The following is a 26,378-nucleotide window of genomic DNA, read 5'->3' as shown; positions in this document are numbered from 1 at the left end:
ACAAGAAAAAAAAAGTGAAAATAGTATGCTTTGATCTACATTCAGGCTCTATAATATTTTCTCTGGATTGAAATTGTTTTAGATTATTGTTTTACTGAGAACTAAGTGTATCATAGTTGATCATTGAACAATGTTGATTTTATTATGTACAATGTTCTCTTCTGTTCACTTCATTCAGAATCAGTTCATGTAAGTCTTTCCAGGTTTTTTGGAAATCTGCCTGCTCATCATTTCTTGTAGAATAGTATTCCATTGCATTCACTACCACAAATTGTTCAGTCATTCTCCGATTTTTAGGCATCCCCTCAATTTTAAATTCTTTGCCACCATAAAAAGAGTTGCTATAAATATTTTGCCCAGGCAGATCCTTTTTTTTAATGAAAGCCATCTTTTTATAACAAAAAAATAAGTATTCAACAAAAGTAACTTTCATATTATGCTTATAATGTTTGACCTCCATAATCTAATTTCTGTCTATTAAAGAAAGGGGAGAAGATGTGAATTATCTTCATATTTCTTCTTTGGGGACAAGATAGATCATTATAATTCCCAGGCTTCAATTCTGACTTTTTATTGTATAATTTATAAAGAATTGTCTAGGTTACTAAGAGGCTTAAATGATTTGCCCAGTGACTATAGCTAGTATGTATCATAAGTAAGATTTGAACTCTTCTAACCATTAAGTAATTATGGCTCTCATTACATAAAAATGTCTCACATTTACAGAGCCTTTTATATTTACAAAGACTTTTCAATACACATGAGGAAAGTAGTGAAAATAGTATTATCCCCATTTTGGAGATGACTGAATTAAGGCTCAAAGAGATTGATTTTCCCAAAATCGCATGGCTACTAGATGGCAGAGCTAGGGCTTCTGACTCTAAGTTCATTAGACTTTCCACTCAACCATATTTTGTAAAAATGCTCTTAACAAGGGGCAACTAGGTGACGCAGTGCATAGAGCACCAGCCCTCAAATCAGGAGGACCTGAGTTCAAATTTGATCTCAGACACTTAACACTTCCTCGCTGTGTGACCCCGGGCAAGTCACTTAACCCCAATTGCCTTAGCAAAAAATAAATAAAGTAAATGCTTTTAACTACCATGAACTTCATAATACAAAATATAAACATCTTACCCTTATTAAGATCCTCAAGAATATGTTCAGTGGCCAGAAACAAGAGAGACCAAATTTCTTCCTCAGATAAAGCATTTCCTTTCACCTGTAAGGTGCTGGCAAGAGTCACTGATGACTGGCTCATATCTATGAAGAAAAGAAAGAGAAAATTCTTATTTCCCTTATCACTTAAATCTCAGTTCTGGAACCATCATCATCTAAATCAGAATGAATTGGCATTTTGTCAATAGTGGAAAGAATATGGACTCCAGGGTGGGGGGAACATAAGAAATTTCCCATTCTTCCAATGAGAGAAGGAGCTAAAGATGCCACTCTAGCTATCCTGCTTCAGAATTGGCAGAAATGTCATGGTACTTTCCAGGTACAATGGCTATACCTGTTATCTTTCCATTTCCTTTGCCCAGCTATACATTAATTATATTAGAAGAATATTAGAGAATATATTGAGAAATATAAAGAGAAGACTTTATAAGGAATGTAACATTCAAATGGGTAGGAATTAGATATTTAGGGCATGAGAAAAGGGCATTCAAGGGACAGGGGACCATTGTGAGGGAGACCCAAAGGTTGGAAAACATAGATCCCATTCAGGAAAAGTTAAGTACCTCAATTTGACTAGAACATAAAGTCTCTGAATACAAATTAAGACAACTCTGAGATACCACTACACACTTGTCAGATTGGCTAAGATGACAGGAAAAGATAATGATGAATGTTGGAGGGGATGTGGGAAAACTGGAACACTGATACATTGTTGGTGGAGTTGTGAATCCATCCAGCCATTCTGGACAATGATTTGGAGCTTTGCTTAAAAAGTTATCAAACTGTACATACCCTTTGACCCAACAATGTTACTACTGGGCTTATATCCCAAAGAGATATTAAAGAAGGGAAAGGGACCTGTATGTGCCAAAATGTTTGTGGCAGCCCTTTTCATAGTGGCCAGAAACTGAAAACTGAATGCATGCTCATCAATTGGAGAATGGCTGAATAAATCGTGGTATATGAATATTATGGAATATTATTGTTCTGTAAGAAATGACCAACAGGATGATTTCAGAAAGGCCTGGAGAGACTTACATGAACTGATGCTGAGTGAAATGAGCAGGACCAGGAGATCATTATATACTTCAACAACAATACTGTATGATGATCGATTTTGATGGACGTGGCCTCTCCAACAATGAGATGAACCAAATCAGTTCCAATAGAGCAGTAATGAACTGAACCAGCTACACCCAGCCAAAGAACTCTGAGAGTTGACTATGAACCACTACATAGAATTCCCAATCCCTCTATTTTTGTCCGCCTGCATTTTTAATTTCCTTCACAGGCTAATTGTACACTATTTCAAAGTCCGATTCTTTTTGTACAGCAAAATATACATATATTTAACTTATACTTTAACATATTTAACATGTATTGGTCAACCTGTCATCTGGGGGAGGGGGTGGGAAGAAGGAGGAAAAAAGTTGGAACAAAAGGTTTTGCAATTGTCAATGCTGAAAAATTACCCATGCATATATCTCGTAAATAAAAAGTTATAATAAAAAAAAGAAATGACCAGCAGTATGATTTCAAAAACTCTTGGAGAGACTTATATGAACTAATGCTAAGAGACATGAGCAGAACAGGAGATCACTGTACACGACAACAAAAAGACTATACAATGATCAGTTCTGATGGTTGTGGCTCCCTTCAATGAGATGATCCAAACCAGTTCCGATTGTTCAGTAAGGAGGAGAACGAGTTACACCCAGAGAGAGAACTATGGGAAATGAATGTAGATCATAAGATAACATTTCCACTCCTTCTGTTATTGTTTGCTTGCATTTTTGTTTTCCTTCTCAGGTTTTTTTTTACCTTCTTTCTAGATCCGATCTTTCTTGTGCAGCAAGACAATTGTATAAATATGTATACATATATTATATTTAACATATACTTTAACATATTTAACATGTATTGGACTATTTGCCACCTACGGGAGGGGATGGGGAGGAAGGAGGGGAAAAGTTGGAACAAAAGGTTTTGCAAAGGTCAATGTTGAAAAACTATCCATGCATATGTTTTGTAAATAAAAAAGCTATAATAATTTTTAAAAGAACATAAAGTCTCTGAAACAGACAAGTGAGAAATAGATGAAGTATGTAAGATAATTTGAGGAAGGATAAGGCATGAGTAGTAACATGAGGGATCAAAGGAACCATCATAAAAGTCATGATCCTAAATATAATTAGTGCACAATACTGCTCCTCTAAAAGTTTCCTGTAGTATCTCTTCATGTAGGTCAAACCTCTCCCAAAGAGGTCTATGCTTCCAAAACATTCCCTCTTTCTTCTACTTTATCAAAACTACAATTTCCAAAAATCTTAAATAGATGTGGGGCGTTCTGATTGCCCAATTTAACTAATTCACAGTAAGACATGAATGACTCTTAACATTGTCTTTTCTTCCTCCTTCCCTCTTTTCCTCACTCCCTTTCTCCCTCCTTCTTTCCTTCCTTTTCCTCTTCTTCTTTCTTAATTTCTTTCTTTCTTTCTTTTCTTCCTTCTTTCTTTCTCTTTCTTTTTCTTTCCCCCCCTTTTTTTTCTCTTTTGAAGGAAGCTTGTTAATACCAAAGAATCTCCTTAGTGTTTCTCTGACCTCAACTCCTGCTACAATGACCTGCACCCCTATCCCACCCATGTCTCCCTTAAATTCTAGGGTCTTTAAGGTAAACCAATGGAACATTCTTCTAATTCCAGAAACTCTTCCTATATGGAAGCAAGAAGGATGGGGAAAGATTTCTTATCTCAAGCAAATCATTAGGAGCCATTTCTTCTCCATAGAAGAGAAGAATTTTGACACCATTCTTGTACTATTGGCAAATGATTTCAATTTAATATCATTGACTTAGAAGGAAGGGATCTTAAAGGTTACCCAATCCACTCATGTTACAAATGATGAAACTGGGTCCAAGAGAAGTTAAGTGGCTTGTCCAGGATCACACAGCTAAGTACAGTAATTGATGAGCCAATTCTAACCCATATCCTCTGATTCTAAGCCATTTCCACTGTCCAATTTGCATAGTTAGTTTTTCAGTTTATCTTTAGCTCCTGCAACATGATTGCATTCAAAGTCAATAATTGCTTTAAAAGATACTATCTAGAATCTGCCTGTAAAACTAGCAAAACATAATAATTAGCCTCTGTGGTTGAGAAAATCAAGTTTTACAATAGTAAGCTTTAAGAATAATGAAATTGATTAACTAAAGTATTCTATAGTCTTTTTATTCTTGTCCTCAAAGAATTTCCTTAAATAAATTTGGCATTTTATCTCCCTCCCCTCAAAATAAAAATAAAAACCAAAGCTGCCTCATACTAATCTCCAAGCAGAAGAAATGTTTAGTTGTTCAGTCATGGGACAGAAAGCCAGACTTCCCTGGAGCCTGTGCTAATCCAGCTCTGTCAGTGATCTCTCTTCCACAGCCAGGAGCTTAAACTGGAGACAGGGCTGAGTGTCCTGGAGTCCCTCTGAAATCCATGCATTCTAATCCCAGCTCTGTCATAGCAGCTGGACTGCCTTGATCCAAGTCTGTGGCCTCCTAATCCTGCACTGACCTCCTCCCTTTGGTCACGAGGATAAAATCTGGCACATATCACAACCCCATGCACCATAAACCCAGAAAGTCAATATCTCAGTTTCTTCAATAAAATCTTCTTCCCTAGAATGATATTACCTAGTTGTTAGATAATCATGATATCAGGTTTATATCCTCCAGGGCAAAGACCATGTCTGTTCCACAATTCTGAGCTTTATCTTGTAATTTTTTCCCAACCTGCTCAAAAAAAAATTTTACATAAATATTTATTGAGGCTTACTACTTTCCAGAACTTGGGAAGTTCTCATATTTAAACAACTTAAAACACTCCAAAGTCTTATTTTGTTTTGTTTTGTTTTCCAAGTAATGCTTGGAATATCCCTCAAAGGTATAATACAGAAAGTAAGGCACCCAAAGATGAAGGGATTTGCTTGCTGCAAGATCATGCTGAGAATTAATGACATAGCCAGGATTAGAAACCAACTCCATACCACTTTCAATTGATTATTTCTTTTTCTTTATTCCTAATACATTAGGGCAGTTAATTTTTTGCTGTTAAGTAAGACCTGACTAAGCTAGGACAAGTCAATAACTCCTTAAATTTTAGTGTCCTCATCTATAAAACAAGGTTTAATTAGATGTCCTCCTACCTCCCATTTGAGGCAGCTAGGTGGTGCAATGGAGCACTCGTTTTGATGAGTCCCCAAGCAAATCACTTGCCTCAGTTTCCTCATCTGTAACATAAGCTGGACAAAGAAATGGCAAACCTGTCTACTATCTCTGCCAAAAAAGCCCCCCTAAAAAAAGGGGCATGTGAAGAGTCAGACACTACAGAAATGACTAAACAACAATAAAAACCACCTGGTTTTAGATCTATGAACCTATAATCTCATTCAAATTAGAGCAATTATTCATAGTCTTAAGGGAGAGAGGAATTTAAGGATTATCGAGTTCCACCCCTTTCTTACTCTTAGACAACAAAACAGGAAACCCTTCTGTTAATTTATGGATTGTCACAGAGCTTCTAACAAGAGTGACTGACCATTATACTTCTCTGGACCTCAGTTTCTTCACTCATAAAAAGAAGGAAAGTCTTCATGTAGGAAGAGGCACCCATGCTTTACTTTGGAGTTCTCTTCCAGTTTTAGCAGTAGATGATTCTATGAAAGTGAAAGAGCCTTGGCTAATATAATTTGGGATATTTTTTATATATAAACATCAATAAAACCTTATTAGGTTTAGACATCTGTATTACTAGTCCCATTGCAAGGGAAAGATATAATTTCATTTAAATTTAAAGCTGGAAGGAACTTCTAAAAATTGTCTCTTTCAAAATAAATTGTATCATGCAAAATAATTTGTCCAAGTCATATGGCAGATTAATAAAAGAACTGAGATTTTAACTAAAATACAAGGCTTGTTAGTGTCCTATTAAGTTAATGGCTTAAAAAGTTACTCAACTAAAAAATAATTAAGTTATAATGATGATTGATTAGTACCAGATCTTTGAGCCAATTGTTCAGAGCTTTTTGTTTTGCCTTTCTTAAAATAATCTCATTTCTTTGTAACCTATACTAGATATTGGACCAAATAATGTAGTAAGATAATAGTAATGGTTCTTTTTGGAAAAGCATAAAGAGAATCTTTTATCAGTGAGTTCTGTGGCAATGGTAGAAGTAAAGACAGCATTATATAGGGAACAGAGCTGGACCCAGAGTTAGAAAGAGCTGAATTTGATTCTTACCTCTGCCACTTATTACCTGTATATGCCATAAACAAATCTTAGTCTCTATGAACCTCACTTTTCTCTTCTCTAAATGGGAGATAGTACATGTAAGTACATGCCTCAGAGAGCTTTTATGTCTCAAATTAAATAAATAAAGGAAACACTATATAAATAGCAACTGTTACTATGATTATCCTGATTTTAAAAAAAAATGGACAGTCTGGTAAAGATACAGCTTGCTGGGCTTGGATTGGGAGGATCTAGGCCCAATTAGTCCCTCTGACACATGTGAACTATGTGACTTTGGGTAAGTCATTTAAAACTTTTTTTATCCCAAGAATTTAACTGCTAAGACTAGCAGTTCATGAAAGGAGTTATCATATTGACTAAGTTAAAAGTTGGTCCTCTGTTAGTAGATGAAGTTTTACTCCTAGAAGTTCTCCCTGCTAATAAAATTCACACTGTGAAAACCAGCATTTGCATTGATTATAGGGACAACAACATATAAATCTCACTCCATTGACAATAAAAACCAAGTTCTCAATCTGTTCATTCAACTAAACCACAAACATATAAGTCACTTATTAGTTTGCCAATTGGAAGCTTGATGAAAAATGGATATTCCCATCCAATAGACCCCATGGTTATCTGATGATGAAACCCTCATATGGTAAGAAGATCCCAATGGCAGAGATAGAGCACTAGGCCTGGGATCAAGAGGACTCAACCACCTGAGTTCAAATCTGATTTCAGCCACTCAGTAGTCTTGAGACTGTGAGCACATAACCTTGCTTACTTCAATTTCTTCATCTGTAAAATGAGTTGGTAAAGGAAATAACAAATCACTCCAGTATTTAAAAACAAAACAACAGAAACAAAAAAAAACCTCCAAATGGAGTCACAAAGAGTCAGAGATGACTGAAAAATGACTAAACAACAACAATGGAAGCACCAAAATCTGACTTCTAGTACCAATTCTAGCACAACTCAGGTGTGAGAGATTTGAGACAAATCTCTTCCTATGCTCAAATCAGATGACCTCAAAAGTCCTTTCCAAATGTAAATGTTTATTTTGGCATTTTGTTTGTATGTTATCTTCAAAAACCAAAAAGCCAGCTGCCAAAACAGTGCCTTGAAAAGCTAGAAAGGACTTACTACAACTTCTTCCTTTCCCAAACGGATTCTATTTCTATAGGAAATTACATAATGTCTGAATTAAAGGATTGCTAAAGAGAAGAATCAAGTTGTTCTAAGTGTCCCAGTCTTTTAGTCTTTCCTCCAGCCTAAAGCTTTAATTTTTACCATCTTCATCACAAACAATACGTTACATCATTTGCATGCACCAACACCACTCCAATGTCAGACAGCTGCATGAATTGGCACTAGGAAGCAGGGACACCCTAAATAGAATTGGGATGATGCTGATTTTTAGTGTCTAAAATCAGAATGAAAAGCACTGGATTTATTTTCAACTTTAGTATTGAATGGCTGTTGCCCTAGGAAAGGTATAATACTTCACTATTTACTTTTTCTCTACCTCAATTTTGACATTAAAAAAAATGAGTGCAATGTAAAATATCATAAGCTCCCAGTTTCCTATTAGGGATAAGGAGTTCAAAAGATCTAATCAGAAGGGACTTTGAAGGCCAATTTGTCCATGCCCTTTATTTTACAGAAACTCAGACCCAGAGAACATGAAAGACTATGCCAGGTTACCCAGCTAGTATCAGTGCTGGGCTTTGAACTCTTGTCTTCCTGGGGTAATAGTGCCCATCATTCTATTCACTGTGCCCTGCTGCCTCTCAAATATCTGTAGGGCTCTTCATTCCAAAGGTGCTGTGAACAGCTTATTTTCAACCTCCGGGAAGTGCTAAAATATCTCCCTGTTCCCAAAATAGATGCTGAGAAATCACAAAAGGGGTAGGGCCTCCAAAAGAAGCAAAATTTCTTCAGCTTGACTAGAACTCTCTCAGTATCTCCAGCAGAGAAAACCATATTGTAACATCTTTTTCTTCTTTTTATTTCTTCTCTGTGTCTTTCCATGCCTGTCTGTCCCTGTCTGTTGGTATGTGTCTCTCTCTTGTCTGTCTCCTTTCTCTTGCTCCCATCTGTAGCCTCTCTCCTTTTTCTTTTTCTTTCCTCTTTTCTCTCTCTGTTCCCCCTTCTTCCCTCCCTGATTTTCCCTACACTGAAAACACCAAAAGAGAAGGGAAGAAATTAAGAATTTTTAAAGTGATTACTCTGTGGGCAAGCCAAACTCTTTACAAATGATTTCATTTGAACCCCCAACTATCCTGTGAGGTAGGTGATTTAATTTTCCTCATTTCACAGATGAGGAAATTGAGATAAGATTGTGACTTATCCAGGATAGCACACATCTAGTAATGTTCAAGGCTAAATTTAAACTCAGGCCTTCCTGACTCCAGCACCATCAGTCTATTCTAGCTGCCTTAATAAAAAAATGGATCCTCAAACCCCAGGAAAAGTGTTAGAGTATATACTCAGATTCAGGAGATCTATGTTCCAATCCTGTCTCAGAGACTGAGAGCAGTATAACTCTGGACAAGTCACTTAAATATTCTTAGCCTCAGTTCCTTATCTTTAGAGATAAAGAAGTGAGTTAAATGGTCTGAAAGGTTCCTTCTAGATCTATGTCCATAATCTTCTGAACTCTTTGTGATCCTATTTATAAGCAATGGATTTGTAATGAACTGAGTTCAAATTCCAGCTCAGCTATTTACTACCTATGTGATCTTGATTAATAATAATAATAATAATAATAATAACTAACATTTATATAGTACCTTCTATGTGCTAGGCACTCTGCTAATGGCTTTGTTATTTTATCTGATCCTCACAACACTTACAGGTAGGTGTTAATACACTCAGACAACTGAGGCAAACAGAGCTTTCCCAGCATCACACAGCTAATAAGTGTCAGATAATAGATTTGAATGCAGATTTTCCTGACTCCAGGATCAGTTCTCTATCTACTGGATCACCTAGCTCTCTGACAGACTAATGCAAGAACTCCATTATATTTATATATAAAATGAAGGACTCAGAGTTAATAATCTCCAAACTTTTTCCATGCATAAATATCATAATCCTATACAAAAACATACACATATACATGCATACACATGTACACAATGCACATATACACAAAGGAAGGGGTAGTTATTAGATCAAGAGAAGATAACAGATGTAATGCATCTGTATTTTGACAACACATTGAACAAAGCCTTTTGTAAGAGCCCTAGAGACAAGATGAAAAGATAAGAGCTAGATTAAAAATAGAGTTAGGTGGCTTCATGCCTGGTTGAATTATCAAAACTCAAAGACTATGGATCTATGATTAGATATTCCTTTTAGTATCTAACATTCATATATTCCTTTACACAGACCTTTCTTCAGCTTTTAAAGCATGAATGGATTCTAGTTCCATTAGTATCAATGGGTAATTTTGTTTTTCCCTATAAAATCTAAATGAAAAGTAAAGGGAAAATCACAGACAGACAGAGACAGATAGAGACAGAGAGAATAAAAGAAAGAAAGAGACAGAGAGATTGAAAAAGGCAGACAAGAATGAGAGACAGAGAGACTGAAACAGAGAGAGAGAGAGAGAAAGAGAGAGAGACACAGAGAGAGAGAGAGAGACAGAGAGAGAGAGAGAGAGACAGAGAGAGAGAGAGAGAGACAGAGAGACAGGGAGGGAGAAAGAAAGAGACAGAGAGAGAGACAGAGAGAGACAGAGAGAGAGAGAGACAGAGAGACAGAGAGAGAAGAGAGACACACACACACACAGAGAGAGAGAGAGAGAGAGAGAGAGAGAGAGAGAGAGAGAGAGAGAGAGAGAGAGAGAGAGAAGCTGGGGAAAGGATGGGAGCAGAAACAAGGGAGGGCATGAAAATGCCATCTTTTCCTCCTATAATTACTAGTTGTAAAAATCTTTAAAGAGCTGTGAGCTTGATTCACAGACAGAAAGGAAGGAAACTGCATCGCTGTATTCTATTCTGCAACATGTGAGAGAAAGAGAGACCCTGATCAGAATTCAGGAATGTCTTTGAATGAGAAAGAAGTGTATCCATCCTTAGGATGTATGAAACAGCCAACAGATGCTGTCTCTGGCCTAGACAAAGAAATAACAGTAGGCTGGGCCACCCCCACCAGAAAGATATTATACCAGAAGCAGTCATGGTCATTAAAGGCTGGAATAACCTCAGAGCACTGAAGTCTCATAGTAGAAGACTTGGTTTTAAATTCTACTTCTAACATTTTGAGTTGTCACCTACTCAATCTGAGACACATTTCCTGATCTTTAGTATATCATCATGACATTTATAGAATGCTTCAAGGTTTGTGAACACTTTACAAAAATTTCATTTTATTCTCAACAAACCTAGCTATTATATATTATATTATAATAATATATTATATTATATTATTATATAATATATTATATTATAATAATATATTATATATTATATTATTATTATACCAATGCTATTATTATCCACATTTTACAGATAAGGAAACTGAGGCAGGCAGCAATGAAGTTTCCAGTTTCCTGGAAAGTGCCTGAGGCAGCACTTGAGCACATCTTCTTGATTTCAGCTCCATAAGATGACAACACTGTGTTACAGGATCATTGTGAGGGAAGCACTTTGCAAACTTTAAAGTGCTATGTAAATGAGTTTTAAGTGATAATTATTATTTTTATATAAATATGGGAAGGTGTTTGTTAAGTGCTTAGTATGTGCCGTGCACTGTATTAAGAACTGAGAATACAAATGCCAAGGTAGGGATAGCCCAGTCTTCAAGGATCTTACTTCCTATGAAAGAGACCACACAAAAAGAAAAGCAATGGCTGGGGAGGGTCATTCTGATCTGGGAAGATGAAGGTCAGAATTGGTGAATGGGAAAAAAGAGAAGAATGGAGGCCCAAATAGTGGTCTAAGATACCAATCCAGACAGAAGGACATTAAGGAGGAAGGTTATCTAGGGTAGCAAGGCAGTGATAATTCCTGGTGTAAAATGAAAAGTCATATGATGAAAATTGCTATCCACCTCCAGAAAAAGAACTGATGGATACTTAATGGAGATTGAAACATCTTTTTTTGTTGTTTACTTTGGTTTTCTTAGGGTTGTTTTTTTTTTTTTTTTTGGCTTGTATTTTCTTGTACAACATGACTAATATGGAAATATGTTTTACATGATTGCACATGTATAATCTATATCAAATTGCTTGTTTTCTCAAGGAACAGGAAGGGGCAAGAGGGAAGGAGAGAACTTGGAACTTAAAATTTAAACAAATAAATGTTAAAAATTGTTTTACATGTAATTGGAGAAACAAAATATTAAAATTTTCAGAGAAAAATAAAAATAAAAAATAAATGAAGCAAGTTACTATTCAGGACCGTCATTAATCATACCAATAACCAGAAAAAATGGGGGGGGGAAGGTAACTACTGATAAAAACTTTGTCAGAATTTGCAGCCATATTTTTTGCTGAATCCACAAACAAAGGAAATGCTTCATTCCTTTCTTCTAGGCTAGTGGAGAACTTAGAAATGAATACATGCCATAGGAATCAGTATCCAATAATCCACCATCAGGCAGTCACTAAACAATTACAACTAACCATGTACTCTGCTGGTTGTTAGAGATATAAGGAGAAAATTTAATGAAATAGTTCCTGCCCTCAAGGAGTTTACATTCTATTAGAGGAAACAGCAGGTACAACTATAAATGAATATTAAATATATGCAAAGTAAATACAATATAATTTTGGTGGGAGGAAAGAGAGGATCATTTAAAGCCCCATGCAGGATATTGTGCTTCACTTTGAAGGAAGCTTGGGATTCTAAGTGGTGTCAAGGAAAGAAAGCATTATAGGTCTGGGTGATGCTTGGGAAATGGAATGTCAGGTGTGAAGAATAGGAAGCTGGCCAATTATGCTGGACTTCAGAGGGCATAAAGATGGGTAATAAGCTTGGACATGTAGGGTGGAACCAGATAGTGAAGAGATTTAAATGCTAAAAGAGGAATTTGCATTTTATCCTGAAATTTGTAGAGAAATACTTAAGTTTTTTTGAGGAGAAAAATGACATGTTTGGCCCTGTTCCAAGTTAACTTTGGCAGCAGCTGTGTAAAAAATGGATTGAATAGAGACTAGAAGCAGGGAAACCAGTTAGGAAGTTATAGCAATAATCTAGGCAAGGGAAAATGAAGATTTGAAGCAAGGCTGTGACTGTATGACATTAGAAAAATGAACAAAGGTGAAAGAAATTGCAGAAACATAAATAAGAATCGGCTACTGATTGAATGTGCAGGGAGGAGCAAAAAAGGTTCAGAGTATTTAGTGATTCCAAGAAACTTCTGGATCACATGACCAACAAGAAAAATAACTAGGTATTTTCTCTGATCCTTGAAACCTCTCCAAAATAGAAATTATTTGCCAGAGACAAAGTAATTTCAGCTGTCCCCACAGTTTAAAAACCAAAAATCCTAACAATGTAAGATTCTGATGAAGTAATGCCAGAAAAAGCTAACCTATAATATGCTCACTGGCCATTCCTTGCTCAGTGGTCCATTGACCATTATGCTCTGGCAGGGCTGTAAATCCAACTCAACTTTCCCATCACCCCTCATTTTAGTGCCACAGAAAACAAAAAGGTAGACATTCTCTAAGGCTAGAATGGCAGCGAGATAGAACTATGTGCCATGTAGAATTTAGCCAGATAATTACAGAATAGAAGAAAGTGGAGAACACACATGTGTGGTTATGTGACACTTTACTAAGCCTAAATATAAAGACCCAGAATCAAGCTGGGAGTAGTCTGACCCTCTCCCTCAAAGTACTCAGGGAAGTTACCGAGGCCAGAATGGTGAATTGCCCAAGCACTGGAAGAGGCATTTCTATGCCTCTGAGGTCTAGATCCTAATGAAACCACATTGTAAAGGGAAGGAATCAGAAAATCAACAGTAAGCAAGCAAAGGGGGCAGGGTAGGTTACTAAAATAGAGAAAGAAAACTCAATTAATGACCTTGAGTGTAAGCAGACAAACTACCAGGGAAAAATCTTAATAAGAGAAAATAACATATATAAACCCTCAAAATTAGGTAAGAGTTCAAACATTAAAAATAAGTATTGTAAGACAAAAGAAAATATATTAACATTTGATGAGACAGAGGATAATAATAATAGTTTAAAAAAAGAAATAGGAATTGTGAAATATAATTTTATTCAAGATAGTACCAAAAAAATTGACAGAAGAGAAAAACCTGAACTCAAAGCGGCAAGGTCTACCAAAGGAAAAAAACCAAAGACTAACACTAGAGAGTAGAAATATAAATGCACAAGTAAAGGACAATTTGAAAGAAGAGATGCAAAAAGCGGTAATGTTAAAAGAAGATACAATCTTCATATGAGCAAACTGTATTGATATGACAGACAGGATGCAGAGAGATAGCAAGGGTTATACATCTCTCAAAAGAACATGAGAAATCAAAATAACAAGGACCTTCCCTCTCACTATCCAATCACCCTTCCTCAGTGCCAGCCCCCTCCCTCCTTAGGTGAGTTCCTGCTGAGACTTCCCTTCTGGGGAGGAACCCAAGCTGGCCAGCCTTCGTTCCCAGCCTGACTCTGCTTTTGACTTCTAGAACTTCAACACTACGCACTCACAATAGTACTTATCCCACCCAACAACCTGATTTTTTTAGCCCTCTTTTCTGTATGAATTAAATGTAAACTACATAAGGGAAGGGACTTTATTTATTGCTTTTGTTCATATTTATAGCTCCAGTTCTTAGCACAGTGGTAAGCACATTGTAAATAATAAATGCTTGCTGCCTTTGCCTTGCTTTGTTGCCTTGTAAGGAATGAGATTTAGGAAATTACCTAAATCTCAGGAAACTTGAGATAGGAACTAACCAATGAGAGATTGATTTTGATCACCAGGATTGAATCCATTACATTTAAGCCCAGAATTTAGGGTGCTAGACATGAGTTACATAGACAGGTAGAAAGGGAAGAGAATAATATTTATATAGCACATACTGTGTGGCTGGAACTGTGCTAAGTGCTTTTTAATGATTAAATATTATCTCATTTGATTCTCACAATAATTCTGCAACAACTATTATTATCCCCATTTTACAACTGAGGAAACTGAGGTTAAGTCATTTGCCTGAGGTCACATAGCTAGTATCTATAAGTGGGTTTGAACTGGGGTCAAATCCGGACTTGAGGTTCAATGCTCTAACCACTGTACCACTTCTTTTTTTAACTACAATGACTTGACTGAGATTTAATAAACTATAAGCAAGGGTAGGTCAGTTAAGAAAGAGTTAAATCTCTGATAACAGTCTGGTGCCCAAAATATATGGGGAATTGACATAAATACTTAAAATCCAGACTTAGTTCCCAAAGGACAAAGTTGTCAAAAGATTTGAACAAACAACTATCAATTGTTGCAAACTATAAACAGCCATATTTTAAAAGCATTACAAATCATTAACTAGAGAAATACATATGTAAACGAACTCTAAGATTTCACTTGTCCAACAAATTGACAAAAATTACAGAATATAGGAGTAATCAATGTTAAAAGGATTGGTGGCGCTATGAATTGATTCAACCATTCTCAAAATCACTTAGGATTTATGTAAGTAAAGTGATTATATTCTCCATTATCATTTGATTCGGGGATTCTTCTGCAAGATATGTATCCTAAAGAAGATTAATGGAAAAAAAAAGAAAGACCTCATACACACCAAAATATTTATAATAGTATTTTATAATTAAAAAAGAAGCAACCAAGCAGATTTTATGTGAATAAAATATTATTGTACTATCAGAATTAATGGTATTACAGAGAGATATAGGAAGATTAATATGAATTAATGTAAAAATAAGTAGAATCAGGAAAATTACATACATAATGAATGCAAACTATAAACGGGAAACTTAACAAAATAAAACACCATTTTACAAATCTAACAGTTGAGCTTGGTCCCATTGAAAAGATAAGAAAATGCACTTCTCTCTCTTCTTTTCTAACATGATTATAGAGCATATATATCAGAAATGGTTAATGTGTTCATTCATTTGGCTAAAGTGGTCTTTTTTTTCTCCTTTTTTTACTGTTTATTATAAGAAATGACTTTCTGAGGAAAAAGGGGAACATTTTTGGAAATTAAGGTCATACAAAATAAAGTTAATAACTTTTTTTTTTTTTTTTTTTTGCTGAGGCAATTGGGGTTAAGTGACTTGCCCAGGGTCACACAGTTAGGAAGTGTCATGTGTCTGAGATCACATTTGAACTCAGGTCCTCCTGACTTCAGAACTGGTGTTCTATCTACTGCATCACTAGCGGCTCCTTTAATAAACTTTTTTAAAAAAAGATTTTTTGAAAGAATTTTATATGACTGTACACATCATAGATCTCTTTTTTTTTTTCAAAACTGTGTGTTCATATCCTTAGACCATTTATCAACTGGGGAATGACTCTTTTTCTTACAAATTTGAATATCTTGAATATCAAATCTTTATTATAGAAATCTGCTGCAAACATTTTTCCCAGTTCACAGTTTTATTAGACTTATTTGTGAAAATCTTTTTAAATTTTATTTTGTCAAAAGTATCCATTATATTTTCTGTGGTGCTCTCTAATCTCTGGTCATGAATTTTTCTCCTATTTATATTATATGAAATTCTATGAAAAAGTGCTCCAAATGATTACTAATCAGAAAAATGAAAATTACATGGTCTGATATTTCACTTCACACCCATTAAAGTAGCAAAAACAACAACAACAAAAAAAGAAATTATAAATGTTGGAAGGATTGTGGGAGGAACTTATGAATGAGTGCAACCATTGTGGAAAGCAATTTGGGATTATACACAATTGCTAAGCAAGTGTGTGCCCTTTTATCCAGCTATGTAACTACTAGATTTATGACATACTTAAAAATTATTTTTAAAGAGACAGAGACAGAGAGTCAGCTAGGGAGGGTAGAGGGAAAGACAGAAGAAAAGAGAAAGAAGATCTTTTAAAAACAAAAATATTTATAGCAGCTCTTTTTGTGATGGCAAAAACCTAGAAACTAAGGGAATATGCATCAACTGAGGAATGACTGAATAAGGTATATGGATTTAATGGAATACTATTATAATATAAGAAATGTAGTATTGACATACTTGCAGAGCAAAATAAGAAGCAGAAAAATAATTTATGTCTATCCCATATTATAAAGATAAATAATTTTGGAGACTTTTATAAACTGGTGAAGATTTAAATGAGCTGAACCAGGAGAACAATTTATCCAATGGCAACAACAATGTAAAAACAATTTTGACAGTATAAGAAATGTGATATATACAAGGACCATTCATGATTTCAGAGGACCATTGCTGAAGCACCTATCCTTGACAGAGAAGTGATGGATTCCAGGTGAGGGATTATATATACATAAATCCAAACATATACACACATATATGTGCATGTATATGTACACTTATGATATCTAGCTATTACGGGAATTTATTTCACTTAACTGCATATTTGTTATGACATTTGGGGGGGAGTTCCCTAATAGAGTAAAGTAGGGAGGGGAAAATAGATTTCTCTACTTTGTTTAAAAATCAAGAGACAGGATGATATGAAATTTTGCATTAACTTTCAGATGAAGTCAACGTGTTATTAGTTTTATTTAACTTTTTTTATTTTACTTTGTTCCAGAACGCCTCTCAGAAAGTGGGAATCATCTATAAATGTTTGTAGTATAGAAACAAAAAATATCAATAGAACTTTTTAAAATGTGAAAAGGAGGAACAGCCACTGATTTTGCTTAGGTAGAAACATCAATAGGTGTATTAGAAAGGTGCATGGAAGACCAGGAATATGGTTGCCAAAAAAAGCAACTCTACCCACAAATAGGCAACCATATCTAGAGCCCTGGAAGGAAGAGTTGAGTTTGTCAGACACCAGTGTTAAGAAGCAATTGACTAATGCATGTAAGAAGTAGGCAGGAAAAGTTAGGAGTTCATCAATACACACACATGTAAGGAATCTGTATTAGTGATCCCAAGATGAAGAACCAACCATGTTGGAACTGATCACATATCACAAGTAAATTCCATTATTAAACGCCTATGCCTTGAGTCCCTTCCCCAGAACACAAGGAAAAATCACTATTCAATAAGATTATTGATTGCTTCTGGCTTTCATTAATCAGGGGGAGCACAGTAGCAATCTATCAACTCAACCAAACTCCTAAGGGGCCATAGAAAACATTAATGAAAGAATAGGAAGACCCCAAATTACCTATGATACAATGGTCTTTTCTATATTTCAACAGAAAATTTTGTCCCTCCTATGCTCATCACTGTTTATTTCCATATATTGCTGGATAAGACTTGAGAGTGAATGGGGATAATTTTATTGCAAGCCACCCTATGCTGCTGATTTCCATACCCATTCTGCAAGCAATCTCCAGCCCAGAGTAAAAAAGTTATGCAGGTGCTTCTTTGGCAATGGAGCACATACTGTGTCTCTTCCCACAAGCAATTCTAACTTGTTACCCTGGCTTCTGGACTCTTTTTCACATATTCTCTTGTGTGCTGTGTTCTTTTACATTTTGTCATTCATAGTCCAATAAATTCCACTACAGGTAATCTTTTATCTTTTACTTGCACACACTTCAATATTTCTTTCTCCTTCCTCATTCTTTTCCATATTTTATATAATTAACCAGGTATTATATTCTCTCTCTTTTTCTCTTTCTCTCTCTCCCACTCTCCCTCTCTCTCCCTCTCCCTTTTTCCTTCCCTTCTTTTCTCCTTCTCCTCCTCCTCCTCCTTTTCCTCCTCCTCCTCCTCCTTTTCCTCCTCCTCCTCCTTTTCCTCCTCCTCCTCCTCCTTCTTTTTCTTCTTCTTCTTCTTCTTCTTCTTCTTCTTCTTCTTCTTCTTCTTCTTCTTCTTCTTCTTCTTCTTCTTCTTCTTCTTCTTCTTCTTCTTCTTCTTCTTCTTCTTCTTCTTCTTCTTCTTTTTCTTCTTCTTCTTCTTCTTCTTCTTCTTCTTCTTCTTCTTCTTCTTCTTCTTCTTCTTCTTTTTCTTCTTCTTCTTCTTCTTCTTCTTCTTCTTCTTTTTCTTTTTCTTCTTCTTCTTCTTCATCTTCATATCTTCTTCTTCTTCTCTTTCTCTCTCTCTCCCTTCTTTCTCTTTTTCTGTCTGTCTCTCTGTCTTTTGTCTCTGTCTCTGTCTCTCTCTCTCTGTTTCTCTTTCTTAGTCTCTCTCTCTGTCTCAGTTTCTTTCTTTATATCTCTACACCCCACCTCCATCCCTATCACCCTCTTTTCTAGGCTTCTAGCATACTCTTAGCAAATAAATTATGTTTCAACCTAGAAAAGACCTTCAAGATCTCCCACTGTATCCAGTGCCATCTCCAATTGTCCTAATCTATATATGGCCATTGGAATCAGATGGTTTTGGAGGCTGTAGATTTTGCACAGCCCTGCCTCACTTAAATCCAGTTCACTTGTATATCATGGCATTACCTTCCTGAGGTCATTGGTCTTCTTTGAAACAAAGAAAAAATGTTTCATTACAGAATAGCAAGATGTTAGGACTATAAAGTATCTTAGAAATATTATCTAGTCCAATCCTCTTATTTTTCAGTTAAGGAACTGAGACTTATTCGGATGAAATCAGTTTTTCATAGTTATACAATTAGCAAGCGACTTGAATGTAGGTCTCTTGGTTTTCCATATTCTTTTAGACTATACATGATACTTCCTACAATGAAAGCTCTATGATGCTTTAAAAATAATCATTTATGAAGAATATATGCCCTGTAGCCTTTAAATAAAAAGACATCTGTGAAAAAGTTAAAACTGTTGTTTGCTTATAATGGCTTGCCAAAGGTAATTCAATTTAAAAAGAAAGAAAAGAAAAAGAAAAAGAAAAACTTGGAAGCAGAGAAATGCAGCTATATATGTACATGTGTATATATATATATATATATATGTATATTTATATATATATATGTATGTATATATGCAGGTGTATATGTATGTCTGTGCATACATATATAGAGAGAGATAGGTATAATATGGGGGGTGTAACTTCAGCAATTTGTATTCAAATCTTTTACTTTCCTTTTATGCTCAGATCTTGTTTGAAGAAATTCAAACTTCAGCTTCTGACTTCCTTCCTTTTCAATATTCCTTGACAAGTGTTTTGGTGACAGCTTCCTGCTTTCTAAGTAAGTAAATCTATGTTGCAGAAATTTATTATATCACAGAATTAAGTAGTCTTTATGAAATACAACTTAGTATAGAGAATAAGCTTTGAAATAAAAAGAACTGGTTTCAGGTCCTGCCTGTAATACAAACTAGCTGTGACCATGAACTAACAAGAACAATTCTCTATGAATTATAAATAGAATATAAACTCCCTGAGTTTCAAATTTGCCTTGGTATCCCCAGAGATTTGCACAATGTCTTTTCCATAGTAGACTCTTAAAGACTCATTCATTAATTCATTGATGAATCAAAAGAATGTCCAATCTATATATCAAATGATCATAGACATATTTATAGAGTGTTTTAAAGTTTGCAAAACACTACATATTTTATCTCCTTTGATTTTCCCAAAAACCCATTGATCAACATCATATTATTATCTCTATTTTACAGATAAGGAAACAGTCTGAGAGAAGTTAAGTGACTTGTCCAGAGTCATTCTCCAAATGCTTGAAGCAGAAGCAGAATTCAAACTCAGATCATTCTAACTTCAAATACAATGTTCTCTCCATTAACCAGACTCTCAGCAAATGGGAATTTCCTCATTAAGTTTTTCTTTAAAAATGCAAAATTTTATACCTAGACCAAAAAAATTTTAAACAACTTTGATACTTTCACTAATGAGGCTATTATATCCACAGACACAGATTGCAACAGTATCTCATCCTGTTAGGTTCAGCATAAGATGAAGACTTAAAGAAAAGCATGGTTTCAGTCCCTGAATGTGCTATTTGTTACATGTGTGATTTTGTCAAGTCATTTCTGTTATTTGGGCTTCAGTTTCCTCACCTGTTAATCTTGGACATAGATTATATATCTATAGTTGTTTTCATCCATCTCCTTTCATAAGTTCCATAGAAGATCCATATAATAAATCATTTGGAAATAGAAAAGATCAAATCCATTTTCTCCCAGCATTAGATATAAAAAAAACATAAACAAACCACCCAGCTAATAAACTGAATCCATCCCATCTCATCTGATTATATTGACACCATGCAAACAATACTTTTTACAGTATAATTTCCAAGCTTCTCAAATTTTTTTTAAACTTTTGGTCTACACCTATGATTTTATTGTTATAAGAAATTCTCTTTACACATGTAAGTCCTCCAAATATTTTAAACTTAGAGTGTTATAGAACTTTCCCTGGGGGCACTGAGAGATGAAGCAACTTGTCCAGAATCACAAAGTCATCATATGAAAGGGGCAGGAATTGCAGCACAAATCTCAGGATCTATGATTTAGAGCTATACTAAATTTAACCCAACCCTTTCTCCAATTTGCAAATAAGAACACTTATTCAGGGATGTTAAGGGACTTGTTCAGGACAATACAAGTGCCTAGTGTAGAAGGCAAACTTAGAGGTTTTCTGACTTCCTTTTCAGTGTTCTTTCCACTACACCATATTTTCTCTCAATCCTAAAGCTGCTTCATATTAATTCCTTTCTCTACATGGTAAACTGGCCCTGAATCACAAGATTTTTAAAATAGCCATTTCAGAAGTAAGTCCCTAAAGTACTCTGGAAGAAAAAAAGAAATATGTTATTCCCTGTCCTGGGGCTGGGAGTGGGAAAGTGAGAGGAGAAAGCACAACATTTCTGCTCCTTAGAAAGCACGACATTTCTGCTCCTTGGACACACTCAAAAGCACTTTTCATAATTGAAAAGCAAAGTAGTAAAAGGAGTTACCTCTGTTCATTTGCCAAACACTGACTCCAAAAGTCTCAGGAATCTTTATCCTAGGTCTTCATCATCATCCCAGGCTTCCCAATGATGAGCAAAGATTTGTTTCCTTTTGTTTTTTTTTTTCTCCTTTCTCTGCTGTTGCTGTTGCTGTTGCTTTTGTTTATGGTTTGTTACTAAGTGCTCACAGGGGGCTGGCAAATGAGTAGAAGAATTTACAATTACTTCCTTGACTCGTATTATTATCACAGCTCTGCTTTCAAGAGTTAACTTTTTAGCAGCCTGCTTCCAAGGACTCTAGGGTACAGCTCATGGGTAAGAACTCAATTGGATTATTAGACGCCTAAGACTTCAGATTGAAAGCTTTGTCACGGACTTTTGCTCTGAGGTCACTTTCGACCCTGAGCCCAATCAAGAGAGGCAGTCCAGCAAAAGACCAATGGACCATCTCATGAGCAGTCTTAGTTTTCATTAACTAGGAAATCCCCCCACACTCTTTTAACAGAGATGAAGACTTTGAACCTATTCCTTGATGAGAAAGATAGGCAGTGTGAAACTGAAACATATTTCTTAAAACCTTGAACTATAAATAAGAAGGAAGTACTTTGAGCTGAGTTGCTGAGGAACAGGCAGCTAACAGAGAATGGGGAGAGAGAAGACTATTTCTTTGGATCTTTGGGGCAGAGTCTAGCATAGAATAAATTTGGATGTTCCCCCACTCCAATGAAGACCAAGAACAGAATCTATGAACTATTAAATCAACAACAGTTTCAAACCATGTTAATTTCTCTTTTTCCTACATCAATATCTCTTTTAGGAGAAAAACCTTTTCTTGATTTGGCAGTATATACATAGCAAAAAAAGATCCCAAATCTGGAAGCTTGTAAAGTGAGATCCATGTAGATATTTGGTGAACCCATTTCTGGAACTTAATGAAGCAGGTTAACAAAATATCTCTGCATCTTATGATACATATTTTATATGTATCATAAAAAAAATGTTAGGGAATCTCAAAGTAAAGGGAAATTATATAATGAAGTCCCTCTTCAAACTACATCTCTATGCCTCTGCCATTATTTCTTTGCTCCCAAGACTAGTAACCTTTGTTTTTGCTCTTCCCAAATCAAAGAAAATTTATGTGAATCATATTAATTCTTTAATTATAATTGAATATTGAGAGCTAAGGGGTTCATTCAGTCAGAAAAATTTTCAGATCTGAAATAATCTAATAGCTGCATCAAAGTAGCAAAGATACTAGTAATTATGGCTATCAATTGGGGGAGTATACACTAGATAAGTAGTGTTGGTTCCTGTAAGGGCCCTTTAAATGGGCAGCCACAGCGCATCGGGAGATTTGAGTCCCCCAGGAAGTAATCTCTGTGGATATTAGGACTGCCTTGTAGGTGGGATCTTGGCCACATTGAGATAGCTTTGTAATGGGTGATGGCTCTCTTGCTGGTTGGCTGTGTGTGTGACCTCACAGGCCCTTTATAAACCCACTGCAGGCAGCAGTCGCTCTCTTTAACCTGGCTCCTTGAGCCAAGCGGATGGATAGCCCAGAGAAGTAAGGAGTTTGGTAGTGAGCACATGGGTCTTCTGACCAGGTGTTCACTCGGGAACCAAGTCAGGGCATCAGCCAGGGCATTATGTGAGGAGGTATAATAAAGGCTTTTAAGATTACACGTGGCTATTCTTGAGTGCGCTACTGGTTATTAAACTATAGATTCAAGAGATCGTGGCCAGAGACCTTTGAAGGCCTCAGAGGAGGTGAGCCGGGTAGAGTTGACACTGCAAAGGACAGTGGTCAAAGGTACTCTGTTGGGCCTAGGACAGACTAGTAATTGTAACTGCCAGGAGGGCACATTACAGGTTCCCTATATCATCCATCATTACCCAACATATCCAGTTATTCATGAGATGCAGAAGAATCAAGGGGAAAAATTGGAGGGGATAGTTAACAGCATAACTAGAAACAAGAAAGCTGATGAAATAAAGAATTTAGGAGCCAATTCAAGACAAGTTAGGCAAATGCAGAACTTGAAAGCAGATTTCAGGGAGCAGAAAAGCCTAGATCAAAACTCTCATGAGGCAGGATCGCAGAAGAAATGCATTCAGAGTCACATCTAAGGGGAGCTTTTCCTGACCCGGTTCTTAATATTTGGTGGCTCCTTTTGACTGGATATAACCAAATGGCAGATCTTTCTCCAGAAACTCGGTCCTCATACTACTAAATATGTGACAGGGAAGATCTCTAATCATAACATTTTGTACAAAATCTCAACAGTTTCCTCTTTAGAGGCCTAGACTTGATCTTTTTTAATCCATAAATTACTCATGCTGATTTTGGCCTAAACTTACTCTATATCCATTGCATTCTTTTAAATCAATAATTAGATGTGAATGTGGTATTTTAAACTATTACCTTGCCTCATTCCTGTGTTATTAGCAAAATTGATTTCTCTTGAATCCTACTTTATCCTCTACTTTATTGCATCATACCTGTTAGCATTCTCTGTTAATCACTCTGCCATGTTAGAGAGGAATTCTTCTGTATGTCCTTTATTTTCTCCTAGTCAGGGAAGACAACACAGCTGAGCCGTTGTGGGAGGAAAGCAGGAGCCATAGCTGCTGAGCCAGGAGTATCCTACAGCATTTCCATCATTCCATGATTAGCCAGCATTTTTAAGCAGTGAAAAATAATGCAACTATTTCTAAATCAATTCCCATAATTCTACTGATGTAGATCCATTGAGTGCAAGGAGAAAAAAAGGAAAGTAGGCAGCTAAGACTATTTATTATAGGTATCTTTTTTTTTTGAGGTATCATGATATATTGTGATGGTATCAGACTCAAGTAGAAAAGATTCTTTGGGCTGCATACTGACTTAAAAAAAACACATGTTAATATTATTTATGTTTTATTTTATTTTCTGTTTATTTCATTAAATATTTCTCGATTGCATTTCAATCTGGTTTGGGCATCACTCCGGAGTGTCATGGGCCACCTGTAGCTACAGAAGATGTGTTTGATTACTCTAATAGAGTGTATAGAATGCTTTTCTGGAAATCAAGAAAACCTGGGTTCAAATCCTGCTTCAGTCACTTACTGGCTGGGTAACTCTGGACAAGTCACTTAACTTCTCTGTCCCTTAGTTTCCTCATCTGTAAAATGAAGGGGAGGAATTGTGCTCTCTGACCTTTAACATCCCTTGTAGCTCTAAATCTAATTCTATGCAAAATCACTGAATCCCAGAAATCTTCCCTGCGATGTATGTCAGATCTGTGGTGATGGTTGCTGTTTTTGTTGTTATTGTCATTTTATGGGGAGGAATGAGTTTTTTTCTTCTTTTTTAATTTGTGTCTTTGGTTAGTTTTTTTGGTTATGTTTTGTTTTTTCTGCTAGTTTTCCTCACATTCTGAGAATGTGGACATGAATACATGTTTTCCTAAAGCAATAATTCTTAACTTTCTGCATGTTATCCCTTTGCTATTCTGGTAAAGACTGCACACCTTTATTCAGGATAATATTTTTCAAAGCATGAAATAAAATGTATAGGACTATGAAAGAAACTAATTACAATTTGTCTTCAGACCTTCTTCACCTCCTGTCTGGATACATCCTTTTCTTTCCACAGCTACTCACTTCCTCCCCACACTCATAGATTGCATCCTAAAATATACACATCACAGCCACACAATAGTAAGAGGAGGATTTTTATCCCATTAAATGCCACAATAAAAATTGGCACACTGATAGATATTTCATGACCCATTTTTTTCAAAGCAGAAGAAAAATTAGGTTCTCTATGAGTGTTTTAAGAAAGTGATCTCCACCATTCATAAATCTCATTTTCACTGCCTGAAATTTTGCTATCAAATTTTGGAGTTGAAAGGGCTTGTAGAATAGAGTTTCTTAAACTTTCTCCTCTTTCAGTCCCTTTTCACCTGAGAAATTTTTATATGACCTCAAGTATATAAGTATATAAAATAGGTAAAAAAGCATCAAACACTTACTAGTAATAAATCATAATTTAGCAACCCCTATATTCAGTTACAAGATCTCATATGGAGTTGCAAAGCATAATTTACAAAGCTGGGTCTTAGAAGACTTTTGATCCGTTTTAATTTTTCCACTTGAAAACTTTGAGTTCCAAAAAGCTTAAGGGATTTGCTTCATACTGTAATTAGTGACAGAACAAGGATTTGAACTCAGATCTCTGACTCCATATTCTTGCTCTATACACCATTAGTGATCATTTGTGTTAGCAAGTGGCTGTTAATGTTCAGACATTTCCATGCATGACCACATTTGGGGATTTCTTGGCAAAGATACTAAAGGGTTCACCGTTTCCTTCTCCAGCTCATTTTATAGATGAAGAAATTGAATCATATCAGGTTAAGTGATTTGCTCATGTTAAGTATCTAAAATTTCAGGATTTCAACTCAGGAAACCTGTGGTTACAGCTAAAGCAAAAAGTTAAGTTCTCACAGTGATAATCTAATCTGAGTGGGAAGGTCAGTTTAGCAAGACTTGCACCAACAAGACATCAGGGAGATGAGATGGAAATAGCCTATTATCTATGCTATCTTATTAGAGAAGCAGCTAGCCCTATTGCTAGGAGCAGTGTTATTGTTCAGTTCTTTTAGTAATGCCCAATTTTCTGACTGCGTTAGATATCTTCTTGGCAAAGACATTAACATGGTTTTTCATTTCCTTCTCTGGATCATTTTACAGATGAGGAAAGTGAGGTAAATAGTATAAAGTGACTTGTCTAAGGCAGGACTTCTTAAAATTTTCCCACTTACAACCCCTTTTCACCCAAGAAATTTTCACACATTCCCAGGTATAAAGGTATGTAAAATAGTCTTACAAATACAATATTTACTGATAATAAATCATAATTTCATGACATTCAGTTACTATGTGACCCCACATGAGG

The 26,378-nt window shown here is 35.7% G+C and overlaps 1 protein-coding gene across 1 annotated transcript in view; it reads right to left on the bottom strand.

Moving 5' to 3' along the window:
* Window positions 1-21,593, bottom strand: part of FRMPD2 (FERM and PDZ domain containing 2) — a 298,804-nt gene extending 277,211 nt beyond the window's left edge. The window contains 2 exon segments of the mRNA XM_074296140.1: window positions 1,138-1,263; window positions 21,446-21,593. Coding sequence (XP_074152241.1) covers window positions 1,138-1,263; window positions 21,446-21,455 — 136 coding nt within the window. The 5' untranslated portion in view covers window positions 21,456-21,593.
* Window positions 21,594-26,378: the final 4,785 nt, after the last annotated feature.

Source organism: Sminthopsis crassicaudata, chromosome 2 (genome assembly GCF_048593235.1).
Source record: "Sminthopsis crassicaudata isolate SCR6 chromosome 2, ASM4859323v1, whole genome shotgun sequence".
In the NCBI taxonomy this organism is placed as follows: Eukaryota; Metazoa; Chordata; class Mammalia; order Dasyuromorphia; family Dasyuridae; genus Sminthopsis; species Sminthopsis crassicaudata.
Note: the sequence above shows the minus strand (reverse complement) of the source record. Positions and strands in the feature narration are given on the sequence as shown.